Genomic DNA, 16,463 nt, shown 5'->3' with positions numbered 1-16,463 from the left:
ACTATGCAGGGCTCTATATTAGAGAGATTGTTAGGCTACACGGCGTCCCAGTATCTATTATCTTTGATAGAGGAACACAATTTACCGCCAACTTCTGGAAGTCCTTCTTGAAAGGACTAGGGACACAGATTAATCTTAGTACTGCCTTTCACCCTCAGACAGATGGCCACACTGAGCGCACAATTTTGACACTCGAGGATACGTTAGGAGTGTGCACGCTGGAATTCGAAGGAAGTTGGGATGACCACTTGCCTCTTATTGAGTTCGCATACAATAATAGTTATCATTCCAGCATCGCGATGGCACCTTATGAGGCTTTGTATGGGGGAAAATGTTGATCCCCCATTGGATAGTTCGAGCTAGGTGAGTCAGGGTTGATTGGACCCAACTTAGTACAACAGACAGTGGAGCAGGTTAAGCTCATTTGGGAGAGGTTACTAACAGCTCAAAGCCGACAAAAGTTGTACTCAGATGTGTGACGAAGGGACTTAGAATTTTGTGTCGATGATTGGGTATTCTTAAAAGTCTCTCTTATAAAGTGTGTTATGAGATTTGGCAAACAAGGCAATCTTAGTCCAAGATTCATTGGGCCATACCAGATCCTTCGAAGGGTAGGACGAGTGGCTTATGAGCTAGAATTGCCTTCGGAGCTAAAATTTGTTCATCCAGTTTTCCATGTATCGATGCTACGAAAGTGCGTAGGAGACCTTTCTCGGTTTGTCCCAGTTGAGGATGTTCAGATCACAGAAGAGTTGTCCTATGAGGAAATTGCAATTGCCATATTAGATCGACAGGTCCATAAATTAAGGACCAAAGAAGTGGCTTCGGTTAAAGTATTGTGAAGAAACAAGAATAGAGAAGAGGTGACCTGGGAAGCTGAGGATGGCATGAGGTCCAAATATCCTCACTTGTTTTATACCTAGGGTGATGGCATATCAGTTTATATTAGTGCAGTGAGATTAGATACCTATTTAATTTTTTTATATATATTGTTGCTTACAATTATTATTATTGTCGTTGTATATTTGCTCGCACTGTTATTGCGGAGCTATAATGCTTAGCTATTTATGTCATCCTGTGAGACGCCTTGGTTAGAATTTCTGCGTTTCAGGTTCCTGGATAGTCATATTTAAAAAGGATACTCTACCTAAATTTTGGCAATTCCTAAGGACATAACCGCGTGACTCAGATTTTTCATTCGAGGACGAATGTTTCTAAGGGGGGAAGGATGTAACAACCCGAATTTTTGAAACATCTAAATTGACTAGTATTTTCGTGGAAAGAACAGGAGGGTGGGTAATAAATTAAGAATGATGTGTTATGTTATATTTTAAGTGTGCAAGGATTGTATCTCAAGTTTTGAAGTTAGGTAAGTGGCAAAATAAAAGTTTGTGAAAGTTACCATAAATTCCTTTTTAAAGATTTATCTGAACTTTGGGTCAAATGTCTCAAGGATTTTCTCCTAATCTATAAAGAGTTATGGTTCCCACGACCTATGAAATCGAAGGTCTACGAGTCTAGTTTCCAAAGCATCAACCTGTTCGTTCATACGACTTCAGAATTAAGAAATATTCGTATTTGTACAAGACTACGCAAGCAGGAAGGTGAGGCGGGTCCCCTAGGTCGTGGAACTTTATATGTATCATCTTATTCGACTTTTCTTCATTTTTTCTTCATTTTTCTTAGTGAATAACCAGAAAAACTCACAAAACCCACTTCTAGGATCTGCCAAGTTACAGATTTTTGTGACTTAAGTCCTTGATAAAAGTTGTTCTACGCGTTGAGATCGTTAACATGGTATAATTTATTTTATTGATTTCCTAGCATATCGTACTTTGGTGTGTGGAAAGCAGGGGCTTGGGCATATTTTAAAGTTTTGAGGTGTATTACGAATTTTAAATCAAGGGAAGGCCCTTCTTCCATCGACTCTAGCTTTAATGAGTCGCAAATAACAATTTGCGACGAAAATACATATCTTTTATCGAATTATCGTGGGATCCTCTATTCTTTTGTGCTGATTATGGTCCTGCCTTGTTGTAGTATCGAGGGGGGTTGTGAATAAAGTTGTTAGGCCACATGAATTCAGCGAAAAAGGTTTGTTATGGCTATTCCCTACTTACAGTATGTTTCCTTAAAGCTTAGTAGCAATGTAATTGGGTTGTTATCCTTGTTATACTTTTAGCCATTATTGTTGATTGTTGGCTGCTCGAGTTGATATAATCCTCCCTTGTCGGGATTCTTATTCAGCTAGTAGCGTCCCTATGTTGGACATGACTTAGATGTTATTTGTATAGGTTGCTTATAACTAAATTGCTCGCTTTTAGCGATTGGATTGTTATTGTTGCCCTTAGGGCTATTGTGGTTAGCTACATGAATGTGATCTATGCCTAGAAGGGCTATGTTCTGCCTACGGAGCTATATGGATGCCTAAGAGGGCTATGAGTTGCCTATGAGGCTATATTGATGCCTACAAAGGCTATGAGTTACCTACAGGGCTATATTGACCCCTAAGAAGGCTATGTGCTTTCTACAAGGCCACATTGTTGCCTAAGAGGGCTATGAGTTGTCTATAACCTATGTTGATGCCTAAGAGAGCTATGTGCTGCCTACGAGGCTATATTAATGCCTAAGAGGGCTGTGTGACTGCCTACGGTGTTAGGGGACTACCGATAGGGGAAAATAGATTGGTTGGCACCTTTTGGGCTTATGAGGGCCTGAGTAGGTGGTTTTGTGTGCTGTTTGTACCTGTCAAGCTTGTGGGGGTTTGGTTAGGTTGTTGTTTTATTATTTTTGATAAGTTAAGATTTAGTAACAGGTCGGTACACTTATCTTATCCTTGATCTATTTATCGAATTATTCTAGTATATCAAGATACCTGCCCATAGTTTATTGCCTTTCATACTCTGTACATTATTTCGTATTGACGCTCCATTGCCTGGGGGCACTGCATTCATGCATGCAGGTCCCGACAGACGATCCAGCAGGCCTCCTCAGCAGCAGGATTGACTTTTATCCGGTTGGCTATCCTCTTTCCTCCGGAGCTGCCAGAGTTTGGAGGTTTGTTAGCTTTTGTTGTATATATTTTTATGGGTAGGCTGGGGCCCTGTCCCGCCAATCTTTACTACTTTTAGAGGCTTGCAGACTAGTGTGTGGGGGTGTGTAGCTATGTTATGGCCATGTTGGCCTAGTTTGTTGGTTTGCTGAAGTTTGTGAGTTGTTTGATGTATTGTCTTGATATATACATGTTTTTAGTTTTGGTATAGAGATCATGGTGGCCTCGACAATCCAATCAGAACTTCTGTGCTTGTTGGCTACTTCTTTATATGAATTCTTGGGAGTAGCTGTTTCGTTTATAGATCTGTTGACAGGGGCCTTGCCGGCCGAGGGCTTAGTTTTAAGTCGAGATATACTTGTTTGTTTTCTTGATTGCGTGTGGTTGCCATGCGCTAGTAGCAAATGGTTCAGTAGGGTTGACTCGAGCCTGAGTTTTGGCATTAGGAGCCAGTTGTGCCCCTTGAGTTTGGGGCGTGACAACTGAGAAGAAATTGTTGGGAGATTTTCATGTTGTTGGTGTAGTTTAGGAAGAATTAGATGAAGAAAGGGGTTTGTGGGCATGTAATTACAGATCTGGAGAAAAAAAAAGAATTAAAATTGATTTTTTAAAAATAAAAAATAAATCCACTTGTCACTTAAAGTTTGGTCTTTTTTTCCAGCAAGGGTGTTTGTCAACATGTAATTAAGTTGGGTCTGGGAATATAAAATAAGTATCGAAATGACACAACAAAGGACTATTATACGTGTTCAAAATAAACGAAGCCCAGTTAAAGTGTTTAATTGAAACTTGATGCCATCTTTAAGAGAACGCCGATGAATTTTTATCTCGAAAGTTGGGGGTAGGAGGGGAGTGCACAAACGTAAATGTGTCTGAATTCGTTGAATTTCAATTAATTATTTACGTTTGCGAAGTGTTGATTTTTTATCCTGAAAGTTGAGGTCGTGAGGACTGAGGGGAGTGTACAAATGTAAATGCGTTTGAATTTTTTGTTCATTGAATTTCAATAAATTAGCACTTAAATCTACTGCAAATAAATTCAAATTTGAAATATAAAATATATTTGTCGAACTGAAATTAATTATTATTTTGTCAAAATAACAACAAATATAATAAACACATTTTGATACCATTATGATTTTTTCGAAGTATGTATAAGTTTCAATCATACACGAATGAGACACATTTTAAAAACTAGCCAAATCTTCATGCGTTTTTTGCCAAAAAATATTCATTTTATTTTTCAATTTTCAACACCAAAATCTACTCTAAATAATCTGAAGTTAAAAACATAAATTTTATGTATCATAAAGAATAATCAATAATTTGTCAAATAACAACAAATCTAGCAATACTAACTAGAAGCACTCTTCATTTTTTTTTATTTATAACTATTATTTTTAAATTCATTTGTAACTATAATCAGTCATATATGACCGAAACAAAGATTAAAATTAACTAAAATATGTGCGTCTAAATAAATAGAAGCAAAAGTAGAAAAAGCGAAAAAAAAAACTATATATGATTTGGCCTGAAAATTTCCTTAAAACAACCCCATAGTTTTTTTACAAAATATTATGCTATAATTTTTTAAAATTATCTTATTTACGACTCATTAATTTAATATTTTGAATAAATCAAATGGATCATCAAAATTTTAAATAAACTTTATATTCGGCCGAATAAATTTATTGCACGCTTTGCTTCCTTGTATTACTTGGCTAGCAGATTGGCACAATCAGCCTTAAACATGATTTAATAGTACCTTTTTTGGTTTAATTTATGTGTTTTATATTATATATATATTTAAAATCTTTGACTTTCCATATGATATATTTAAGACAATTAGAATTAAAAATCTTTTAGTACTTTCTAGGGATAAGGGTCTGAAAAACACTTCTACTTTGGTCGGATTTGTTGTTGCGATACTAAATTTTCATAAGGGCCTATTACCTCCCTGGACTATTTAATACTGTATTTTTTTTACCTCCTGAACTATTTAATAGTGTATTTTAAAGTTATATATGTGCCCACGTGGACACATTACTATTTATAATTTTGCATTATTTTTTATGTTCACGTGGGCAAATATATATGTTTAAAATACGGTATTAAATAGTCTAGGGAGGTAATAGGTCTTCATGAAAGTTTAGTATCGCAACAGCAAATCCGACCAAAATTGGGATATTTTTCATACATTTATCCCTACTTTCTATATATGATATAGTTAATAAATGCTTCAATTTAAGGATAAATATATTAAAAGTTTAGGAAAAGGAATTACGAAAATGAATAAGCCAATAAAATACTAAAGATATTAATTGACATATTAAATGTAATCAATATATATATATATATATATATATTCAGTTATGAAAAGTCGAATATTTGGTTCATTATAAATTGCTTTTTCTTAATTATATAAAAAAAATTAATTGAAATTTAGTAAAATATTATATATAAATAAATACATAAATATTAAAAAATTTCTTATCTTCAATAACACACATTCTCCTCCGTCAGAGTTGTAAAGTACTTTTATTCAAATTGTACATATTCTTAAGCAAAATAATTTCTCAAATAGAAAGAAAAAAAAAAGTCAAGTTTATGCCCGATTCTTTTAATTATTATATATAACCCTTTCACCTAAAAAACAATAACATATAGTCCATCCGTTTCTATGTAATTGTCACTATTTTATATTTCGCATCACTTAAGAAATTAAATATGTTTACTATTATATTTTTATTTAGCGTTCTTTTAAAGTTAAATTTTTAATAAAAAAACATGAACTAATTATTTTATTTTTCTATATTGATAAAATATATATTTTCAAGTTAATAACACTTAATATCATATATACATTGATTTTGTGAAATAATAATTATCAAATGAACATTTATTTTTACCAAGGATGAAACTTGAAATAGAAATGGAAGGAGTATATAAATATATAAAAAAATGTTAGTATAAATTATTTTCTTAGTCCTATAAATAAAAATAAAAATAAAAATAAAATTTCTCCACATAAAACGAGGGAACTGAAGGCTCATTGGCTCCTCCTCGAGAAGTACAATTTTTCCAAAATTCATACCAAACTTCACCTTTCCCTCATCTTCTTCCGACGATTTTCCCCAATTCTCCTATAAAACCCTAAAATTTTCAATCAATAATCACAGATTTTCATTCATGGAAGCTCCGATTCTTCTCTCTTCCTCCATACCCAATCTCTTCTCCTTCTTCATCTTTTTTCTCATCATTTACCTTATTGCCTACTTCATTATCTTCCCTTCATGGAAACCCAAACTCCGTCCAGAAGCTTCCAGCTGCGTTATCTCCTTCTTCCACGGCACACCCGCCGTATTCCTCGCCGTTACTTCTCTACTCGCCGACCCAGATCGTAATTTTCACTCCACCAACACCCATTTTCAGAACATGGTCCTTGATTACAGCATAGCTTATTTCTTAATGGACCTAACCCACTACCTGATTTTCTACCCTAGTGATGTTCTCTTCATCGGACATCATCTTGCTACCCTCTTCGTTTTCGTTACGTGTAGGTATATGGTGTATCATGGGGCTTATGCGATTCTTGTGCTTTTGATTCTTGCGGAGGTTACTAGCTTTGTACAGAACACATGGACTCTTGCGAATGCTAGGAAATCGGATGTGCAGTTTGCTGCCAAGGTGTATTCGGTGCTTTCGCCTCCGTTTTATGTTCTGTATTCATTGGTGAGAGGTATTGCTGGGCCGTATTTTGTTTACAGGATGCTTTCGTATTATCTTAGTGGTGCTGCTGATAACGTAATACCGAGATGGATTTGGGTTTCTTGGGTATTTGTTGTTGTTACTGCTATTTCTGTTAGCATATTGTGGGTTTCAAATCTTTGGGTTGAACTGTATAAAGAAATGAGTAGGAAAATTGAGAAAAAAGTTAGGTGAGCTAAAGTGTTGATAGATTACTTATATGGTTTATTGAATGAGACATTAGGGAAAAAACCCAAAATCCTTCATTATCTGTTTGCTCCCTAGTTGGGATGATAAATTCAGAAATATATTTACTCTATTGTCTTTTTCCATTCTGATATCAGCAAAGATAGTCTGCAAAAACCATTATATGCAGTGGCCTTCTGGTGTTGAACTGATATACAGAGTTTCAAGGTTATGTACAACTTTGATGCTGCTGGCATAATCTTTTAAGTTGTTATTATGACGTCTCATCCTGTATTGTTTATATTACGAGTCCGGGAACTTCATTGGCTGTTGGTGAAGGTTTCTGGTTAGGTTACCTTCAAGAGAATATAATAATTCATATTGTCTCAACAAGACTAATAGTTTAATAGTAATGTGCATTATTTAATTCATAAATGTTCTTTCTATTGGATGTGGCTAGTTAATTCATAAACATTCTTTCTGTTAGGTTGCTAATTTGATAGATATGCATTATTGACTAGGAGGAATCAATCAAGTAGCACTTTAATCTTTTTAGGTGCTAGTGGTTCATTTTATTATTCGTCAAGGTGTGAATTGACATGTGGTGAATTAGCCTTGGTCAATCTTGTATTGATATGCATTGAATTATGTTTTTTTAAACGATTGTCTGTGATGCATAGTCCAATACACTTGGCTGTACTGGTCGAGATTGCAGAGCATCTAGTTTTTCTACCTCTAACTAGGTTTAGATGGAGAATGTTCACTCTCTTCACTATTATTGTTGCCCGGTGGGTGGGGGTGTTAACCTTGCTTAGAAATTTGATGATATGTTTCATCAATCACAAGACTTCTAGGTCGAAGCACTTTAATTGTCCTCTAGAGGTTGCTAACTTGAGGCTGCATCTGCGCTCTTGCCTCTTGATTTGTCCATAATGTAAGGGGAAGGGTCACCTGGTGAATTGCTTATTAGCAGACAGGTCATCGTTGGATGTTTTTGTCCAAATTAGAGTCAAGCCTCATTCTCCATTGTAACAAAGGGTGTAGAGTGAACACTAAACATTTTGAACCTTACTGCAGTATGCTTTAAAAGTAGAGTCAGTCTCTATGACAAGAAGAATCTTATGAGTTGTGTTATTGATTCGTTTCTCTGCGCACATCAACATGAGTATCTTGCCTTAGCAGTGTTCGGGGATAATAACAGTTTAATTTCAGTTTGGATTCATTACCAGGACTTATTTAGTCCCGGGAAGGAGAACTTTACTCGGATTTAATCTTACAGAGCAGCTGTTTGGATCCCATTAAACAGGATACATAATTACTCTCCTTCCTTGCCATGTTAACAAAATGCATAGTCCAGAAATCATAGTTATTCTTTTGATTACCATCAATTTCAATCACAGTTAATACTACGAGTTCAAATAATGTTTTTCGTTTTATAATCATTCTGGCAATCCTGGTTGTCAAAAAACAATAATAATGGCAATCCATGCTGAGACGTTGAGCCAGTTCAATTATCTCTGCATTGTTTACCTGGAACTGTTCCATTCATGTCAACAGTTCTCTACGAGATGCTGGTAAGATGTACTTCTTACCGGCTTTACATTTGAAACTCTTTTAAGGAATATGTTGGGAACTTTCCTTACAGTATTGAAATAAACTGGGGTGTTTGCTTTTTGACAAGCATTTGCTGCAACAGGTCGTGTAAACCATACAGCCATATGACTATTGGGTTAGGGCAGGGCTAAACGGGACAGGGTGTCTCTGCTCGAACTTTTGCCTTAGGCGCGATAGTTTCATTCTTAACCCACATTATTTGAGTAAAACATAGAAACAATTTTGTCATCCTGACTCAATTTCTCTCTGTGCTACAGGAAATTTAGCAATTTCTATTTTTACTGATCTTTTGGTCTAGCTAGCGTTTTTCTGATGTATTGAATTATCATCTCTAATCTAAGATAGTGTGACGTAACCAACCCTTGACTAATTAGATTGGTCCATTATTACCATCCCTAAAACCAAAATTTTAAGCTCTGCTTGCTGCTGCCGCCAAGTTATCAAATGGCACGATAAATGGACTCGCTTAACAAATAATTGAGTAAATTATGCTGTATTGAGCCCGCTCAACTCGCTTAAGTTTGAGCTGGTTGTTGATCCGCTTATTCATTATCTCAACTCATTCCAATCCAATTCATTAAAAATTGAATTGATATGTAGCTCGAATAGTTTGATGAGAAATCTTGTAAAAATATTTCTAAATTGTTTTTTTTCAATTTGATATGTTATATTTAGTCATAATAAAGAAAAAAAGAATTTATGAGGTACTAAAATAGTTTTAAAGAACAAATAAAACTATTAAGCATAGTAACATTTAGGTTGGATTGGGTTTTATTGACCTGTTATATAATTCATTACCTAATTCCTTTTTGATCTATCTTGTTTTGACCCAAGCGAATTTGACCGAATCCTTTTTTATCCAACTTGTTTTGACCCAAATGAATTTGAGTTGGGTTGACTCTGATTACTGTCTTAATTCATTAGGATCCGTCTAAATTTGATCAAACCCACACCCACCCAATTAACTATAGTCTGCCGGAGGTAGATATGAGTTTTCTCTTAATTGACGCTTCCTTTCAAGCTTCCGTGTGAAAGTGAATGGGAAGGGAATGAAAGACAATTGTAAATCCACAAGTTCGGAGTCAAAAGTCAAAACAATTTTTTTCCTTCAATAAAACATAAATGGTATATAATTTTTTTTCTAAACCAAAACGACAAAATCACTACTAGGGAGTGATATTTTTTAACTCCGTTCACGCTACTAAAAACTTCAATAAAAATCGCTCTTGGAGCAGTAAGTTTAAAAAAAAAAAAAAAAAAAATCGCTGCCCTAGCAGCGTTTTTCTTTTTTTAATAAAAAAAATTCTAAAAGTTGTTTTCAAAAAAGAAATTTGTGTTTTTCTAAAATCATTTTTCCAAAAAAAAAATAATCTAAAAAACAACTTGCATTACCTCGATATAAAAAAAAACTAGAAATTTCATTTAAGCGATTTTAGATAGAAAAAAATTACTCTGCTGAGGCACCAATTTTACACCAAAAAAAAGTTTTTTAAAAAAACAACAGTGCTGAAGCAGCGATTTTAGAATTTTTTTTTTTAAAAAAAAAAACTCAGCAGCAATTTTAGAGAAAAACAATTTTTTTTTTTAAAACAACGTTGCTGAGGCAGTAATTTTAAAATTTTAATTCATGATTATTTTCTTTTGACAAAATTGCTGCTCCAGCAGCGATTTCAATTTTAGTTTTTAAGGACGTTAACGGAGTAAAAAGATATCGCTCTCTCAGTAGCAATTTTGCCGTTTTGGTTTTAAAAAAATTTGATATACCATTTATTTTTTTTGAAGGAAAAAATTGCCCTTTTAAATCTAAACTCGTAAATTCGCTTTGTCTATGAACTAGAAAGGTATAAATAATGCAACTAAGAATCTCAGGGAGAGTTTGATCCATAAGTAGAATGAAAGCGGGTGGTTTGCTTAACAGGCGCAAGTTAGACAGGAAATCAATAAAATAAAGTAATAGTAAAGCAAAGTTTTAGTAAACCACAACAATTTTTTCATCGAATAAACAATTCAATTTTTGTTGTACGTATAAAAGAAAAAGAATTTTTTGCTGTATGTCGTTCAATACGGTACATGATTCCCGTCTATTGATTTCTCCTCCGACGCTTTAAACTTGAAATCCTGAATACAAAAATATTGGTACGACATTTTAAAATACTAAATATTGTAATAAACTGATAACAATAACATATTCACAATAATTTCACGAAGTAAAGATTGAGTGCACACAAACCTTACCATCAGAGGGTACCTACTTGCAATAGTATATTCGGTTGTTTTCGGTGGCACAGATTCAAGCGCCTGTGCCAGTAGATCCACAGCTGCTTGACTCAAGAAAAACCAATCCACAAGAAGTAACGAAGTACTAAAAATAACTTATAATAACATAACATAAACCACAACAAAACAATACGATAATCAAGGCAAAGGAACAACATATTGTACCAGAAATTGAAGGACAAGAAACTGTAGAGAAATACTATGACTACTGATAGGAACGGACGGCAAGACAACACATTGCTGCCTACTAACATTCTAGTCTAATTCCCATCCTCCACACCCACCTACCTCGTACTCTTAGGGGTCGTTCGGTGTCAAGGATAAAAACAAATAGTGATGGGATAAAATTTTTGTTTCTTGTTTGGTTACTATGTTTGGGATAACTCATCCCACCATTTATACCATAGTGATGGGATAAGTATACATGGTGGGATAAATTATCCACGATAGCTAATCCTGAGATAACTTGTTCCCAACCAAACGACCTACAGAGAAATACAATGACTACTAATAGGAATGGACAGCAAGCCAACACGTTGTTGCCTACTAACATTCTAGTCTAACTCCCATCCTCCACACCCACCTACCTCGTACTCTTAGAAACTATAGAGAAATACTATGACTACTAATAGGAATGGACGGCAAGACAACACATTGTTGCCTACTAACATTCTAGTCTAATTCTCATCCTCCACACCCACCTACCTCGTACTCTTAATTAATGTGAATATAGAAAGTCTATTCTCTTCTCTTTTTTTGTGAATTATCACAATATAAGTCATACAGGACATCGGTACTACAAATCTAAAACAGATCACAGATTTAGTATAAGCCAACCAACAATATCCCAACCTGAACCACATGCACTAAAAATACCTGTCTGAGCTTCCTATTCAACAATACCTCAACCTAATCTTTCGCCAGTCAAACAACACTGGTACATTCTTCTTCAACTACACCTCAAACAAGTAGGCCTTAATATTTGCAAACGCACCTTCTATGGGCATTAACCCCCCACCCCACAATGCTTCTGGTGGTGTAGCATACATTCAACATAATCATGACACAGCATGCATTCAGCATAAGGGTTACTTAACAGAATCATGACATATCATGCCCCCAATGCTTCTGGTGGTGTAACATCTTGAATGACATTACTCTACTTCGTTACGCAACAAAATCATGAAACAGCATACATTCAACATAAGGGTTACTCAAACATAATCATGACACATCATGCATACAGCATAAGGGTAACTTAACAGAATCATGACATATCATGCATACAATATTAGGGTTACTCAACATAATCATGACCCAGCATGCATACAACACAAGGGTTACTCGACAGAAGTTTTACTTAACACAGTCATGACATAGCATACATAAGCTTATCCATGCAGAAGATCAGCTTTTGGCCTGCCATGTTCGACACTACGCAGACTCCAATTTCTTCAACATAGACAAAGGACTTCCATTTCAAATCTGATGCGCGAAAGCATTATGTGATCCCAAAGCTTTCCTACAGCCAAGAAAAGCAACAAGCATTATGCATCCAAGCCATAGAGGTAAAAATGGTAACCCTCCTCCTAGTGACCAACAGTGGTTTCAGACAAAGGGGCGGTTTTCTGCTCCCCCTTTTGCGAACCCAAGGGATTTATCGGGCAATCTAAACAAAGCGACTCGAAATGGAACAGCTCCACGTAATCGCAATTAATTAAGCAGCATCCACAATCGAAACAACGCTTAATGCATTTAACACAACCCCTGCACAACTGAGAGGAAGATTGCTTCTTTTGGCAACTCTCCGAAGTGCAATCATAAACTAGTTCAAACCTCTGGCATATCGGGCAAACTTCAACGTCAATAGCACGGTCATCATCAAAAGTGACACGCGACCGGCCACCACCAAAAAATCGTGGCTTACGAGTAGTTGGCAGCTTGCTATTATCTACACCTGTTAAGAGCTTGAACTCATCCATGTGCTTGTCTGTCAAGCCAGACAATCCATAAATCCCTAAATATTTAAGTCTCGTTTTTCCAGCAGTCTTCCAGACTTTTAAGTTAGAGAGCATACCATCTGCTGTGAGTCTCGCACATCCTTGGACATTTAACTGCATGAACACAGGCAAACATGACATCAGCAGACTAGACAAATAAGAAGAGACTGAAAGAAATTATCAGAATCAAGTTCTATTATTCCTATTAAATGTATAGCAAAACCATAAAGCAGAAATTAATAGAACCAAACTGAAAACTAGATACAAGGAAGTGAAAGAGCTACATAGTAAGAAATTTAATGGAGTAAAAGAACTTCCCAGAGAGGTTAAAAGGAGGTGGAATGGAGGACACTTTAGTATAAATATTACCAAAACCAGTAGAAATAAGGTCTTTCATCAGTCTGTTACTTTCTTAAAGTTGCGTCAATGAAATTGTTAGTGCCATCTCTCAACATAAAGGAATCAAACGAACTTATTGAGAATTTACACCGTGTGCCCCTAAGACAACACCTCTTGACACAACTTATCCATTTACTATTTATATTTCACAGGAAATCGAAACTAAATCTATCACCTACACCAAAAAAAAAAGATCCAAAACTAATTTCAATATTTAAGTTTACTAATTTCATAAGGTATTACCTAAACAGTTACTACTCAATCTCCAGTTTAGTATGAAAATGTGTGATTTACAAGTTAGGGTTTCCGAATTCATTTTACGAAATGAAGGGTTGGTACTTGATTGAACAACAAGAAGAAAAGAGACAGTAAATTAAAAGAGAACTCCAAGCCTCTAGAAAAATATTTATAGTTTTTCTTTGAATTTTACACCACATGCCCTACGAAAACACAACCTCTTAACACAATTTTTCCATTCATTGTTTATATTTCACAGGAAATCCAAAACTAATTTCTATATCCATTTTTAAGTTTATTGTTTCATTGTGTATTACCTTAAGGGGTCATTCGGTAACTAGTTAGAAACTTAGAGTTATGCAGAGATTAGTTATTACCATATAAGCATTATTTTCTTTAAGTCTTGCATTAATTAGAGGACACTGTCTTGTTTGTCAAATGCCGGCAAGGCCCTGGAATAACCTAACAAGTATTGAGGTGGGCTGAAGAGACGTCAACATGGAAATTCAAATTGCATATAGGTTTAGTATGAAAAAGTGTGGTTTACAAGTTAGGGTTTCTAAATTCATTGTTCGAAATGAAGAGTTGGTGCTTAATAGATTGTTTACCACTTATAACTGTTAAGGTAATAGTTAATACAGTTCCTAATAACTATTTTTTACAATTGCTAATATTACTTATGTAAAATATTAATGGGTACGAGAGGATTTACATAAGACCTAATAAATATTACTATTTACAGTAAAAATAACAAGATTCCGTCAAAACATAATGATAACACAAGAGAAAAAACTGACCTTTGACAGGTTGGGATTCCTATCAAGTACATGCTTCAAACCAGCATCAGTGAGCTTTGAGCAGTGAAATAGACTGAGAGAATGAAGATGGCCTTGAGCTCTATTCGTTAAGTTTATAAGGATATCATTTGTGATATTAGTACAAAATGGATGAGTTATGTTAATATTTTTCCATAAAAGTGGATCTCCTACAACAGCATCCCGTAAAGGCTTGCTTACTCTTTCAACTACAAATAGGTCCCCCAAGCCTAAATAACCAAGGGACAGCAACAACGCCTGCGGTGGATTACCTCCATCCACACCACAATGATCATTAATCCTCCCTTGATCATTATCTGTTGTATCACCATCCATCAGACCATGACCACCGTTCAACCCCTCTCTGAAAATCATCCCGAACGGCACACAATTTCCATCAATCAACTGGAAACCCGCACCCTGATCAATTCCCATCTTGCGAATCAAGAAAGAATCAAGTTTCGCAACCTCATTCTCATCTATCTTAAACCCAAAATCCTCTAACCAACTGGTCATGGTTGAAAAACCCGTCCTTTGGTTCCTACATTCCATATTAAACGGATCCGAAGGCAACAAATCAGCATTTTCATCAAGCTCCTCTTCTTCCCAATCAAAACTAAATCCACCCCCTTCATCGAACTTGATCCCAGATGAGCTTCCCTCTCCTCGATTCCCGGCCATAACGTCCACTCAAAACAGTCACCAATCACCTAAAAAAAGTCTCACCCACCTAGGCGAAATCCACAAAAACAAACCCAACATTAATCTTCAACAGAAACCCTAAAATCGCAAATGCAAACTAAACAAAAACACCAACTTGTTCCAGAAAAACTCGAAATTCAAACAAAAAACGAAATGGAAAACGAAAGAACAGATAGATAACTTATCGGGATTCGCCCAAAACAGGAAATGGTGGTAGAAAGAGCAGCTGCACGACCCAAAACCTAGAAGGAATTGAGAAATGAAGGGCTTTTAAACTATTAGGCGGAGTGAGTGATATGAAGTGTAGATTATTTGGTATTTATTGAGTTTTGACTATCGATACCTTCTATGGAGGACAGAGTGACCATTGTTTCTCGGTGGGAACGCCTGGCGCGAGATTTGGTGGGCTCATTTTATTGAATTGGGCCTCCTCTAGTATTTGGACTTTACAAGACTAAGAACTCATTTTGATACGTGGAATAAAGATAATAATTTTTTTTTATAAAATTAAGATTAATTTTAGAGCAATTTATATAAATGATCATATTTATAGGGTTATTAAAGTTCAATAGATATAAGTATGTTATTTACCAAAAATGACTACATTTTATATCAATATTTCACTGTATTTGTGTATTTTTTTGTTGTTTTTTTTAAATTATACAGGGATACAATTTTAATTATAATACATTAAATAAGGTAATTTATGGTACTACAATTGAATCTCTTTGATTATATCCTAAAATTCTCAATTTCTCATTATTACATCAACTACGAATAATTATATAGTCAATCTAAATACTTTTGAATTCCAATCAGTTTTTTTAAAATTGGAATACATCGTACACTAATATTCATTGTCGCCATTGTTTTTATTTAAGCGTAAAGGTATTTTATATAAGTCTGTTTAGTTAAATTGATTTATTGTAATTGTGAATGAATCTTGTTTATTTCGATTTCAAATAGGCGAACTACATGACAAGCATAATTGTATCCCTATATTGCTTAATACAATTTTGTTAATGTATCAATAAAATTGGACAATTCAGAAAAAAATGACAAGGAATTATATTACAATACAATTATCCAAATGTATATGTATTTCACTGTATAAAAAATGGATGCATTGTATACGTATACATCCAAATCTACTTAGTGTATTTATGTATCCAAATGCACTTGTATTTTCAATTGGGCAGTCCATGAAAAAAGGACAAATATCCAAATGCATGTATATGTATTCTACTATATTCAACATTCAAATATCATTGTATATGTTTAATCCAAAGAAGGAAATGTATTTATGTATTACCTCATTTGTATCGAAATGAATTTTAACAGAATTAAAATGTATATTTGAATGTTAGTAAAAATAACTTCTTCAAACAAAACCTTGTAAAAACCGATCAATTATATAAATTTATACAAATATAA

General features: G+C 34.7%; 3 protein-coding genes across 5 annotated transcripts in view; 2 read left to right on the top strand and 1 right to left on the bottom strand.

Annotated features, from left to right (window-relative positions):
- Positions 1-2,984, top strand: part of LOC102599410 (uncharacterized) — an 18,380-nt gene extending 15,396 nt beyond the window's left edge. The window contains exons 3-4 of one of the 2 annotated variants that reach the window (XR_001474698.1): positions 2,041-2,094; positions 2,963-2,983. The gene's annotated coding sequence lies outside the window, so the exon portion shown is untranslated. Of the gene's footprint in view, positions 1-2,040; positions 2,095-2,962 lie in introns of both variants that reach the window. The other variant, XM_006357123.2, reaches the window with a different exon arrangement.
- Positions 2,985-6,074: 3,090 nt separating this feature from the next.
- On the top strand, positions 6,075-7,170 carry LOC102599087 (uncharacterized). Its single transcript, XM_006357119.2, has one exon. It carries the CDS (start codon positions 6,242-6,244, stop codon positions 6,992-6,994), a length of 753 nt encoding a protein of 250 aa, XP_006357181.1. The 5' UTR covers positions 6,075-6,241; the 3' UTR covers positions 6,995-7,170.
- Positions 7,171-12,008: 4,838 nt separating this feature from the next.
- LOC102598755 (F-box protein SKIP14-like) lies at positions 12,009-15,394 on the bottom strand. 2 transcript variants are annotated; one of them, XM_015313298.1, is made up of 3 exons: positions 15,211-15,394; positions 14,310-15,057; positions 12,009-12,990 (listed from the first exon to the last, which is right to left on the bottom strand). In XM_015313298.1, exons 2-3 carry the CDS (start codon positions 15,006-15,008, stop codon positions 12,466-12,468), a joined length of 1,224 nt encoding a protein of 407 aa, XP_015168784.1. In that variant the 5' UTR covers positions 15,009-15,057; positions 15,211-15,394; the 3' UTR covers positions 12,009-12,465. The 2 variants fall into 2 exon arrangements, with proteins under 2 accessions (XP_015168784.1, XP_006357180.1); XM_006357118.2 differs by having other exon boundaries at positions 15,215-15,393.
- Positions 15,395-16,463: the final 1,069 nt, after the last annotated feature.

The sequence above is a fragment of the Solanum tuberosum genome, unplaced genomic scaffold, assembly GCF_000226075.1.
Source record: "Solanum tuberosum cultivar DM 1-3 516 R44 unplaced genomic scaffold, SolTub_3.0 scf00241, whole genome shotgun sequence".
NCBI lineage: Eukaryota > Viridiplantae > Streptophyta > Magnoliopsida > Solanales > Solanaceae > Solanum > Solanum tuberosum.
Note: the sequence above shows the minus strand (reverse complement) of the source record. Positions and strands in the feature narration are given on the sequence as shown.

Coding starts and splice junctions, on each gene's coding strand:
- LOC102599087 (XM_006357119.2), top strand. CDS start 6,242: ATGGAAGCTCCGATTCTTCTCTCTTCCTCCATACCCAATCTCTTCTCC.
- LOC102598755 (XM_015313298.1), bottom strand. CDS start 15,008: ATGGCCGGGAATCGAGGAGAGGGAAGCTCATCTGGGATCAAGTTCGAT. Junction 12,991..14,309: donor GGAATCCCAACCTGTCAAAG/GTCAGTTTTTTC, acceptor GTGTTCATGCAG/TTAAATGTCCAAGGATGTGC.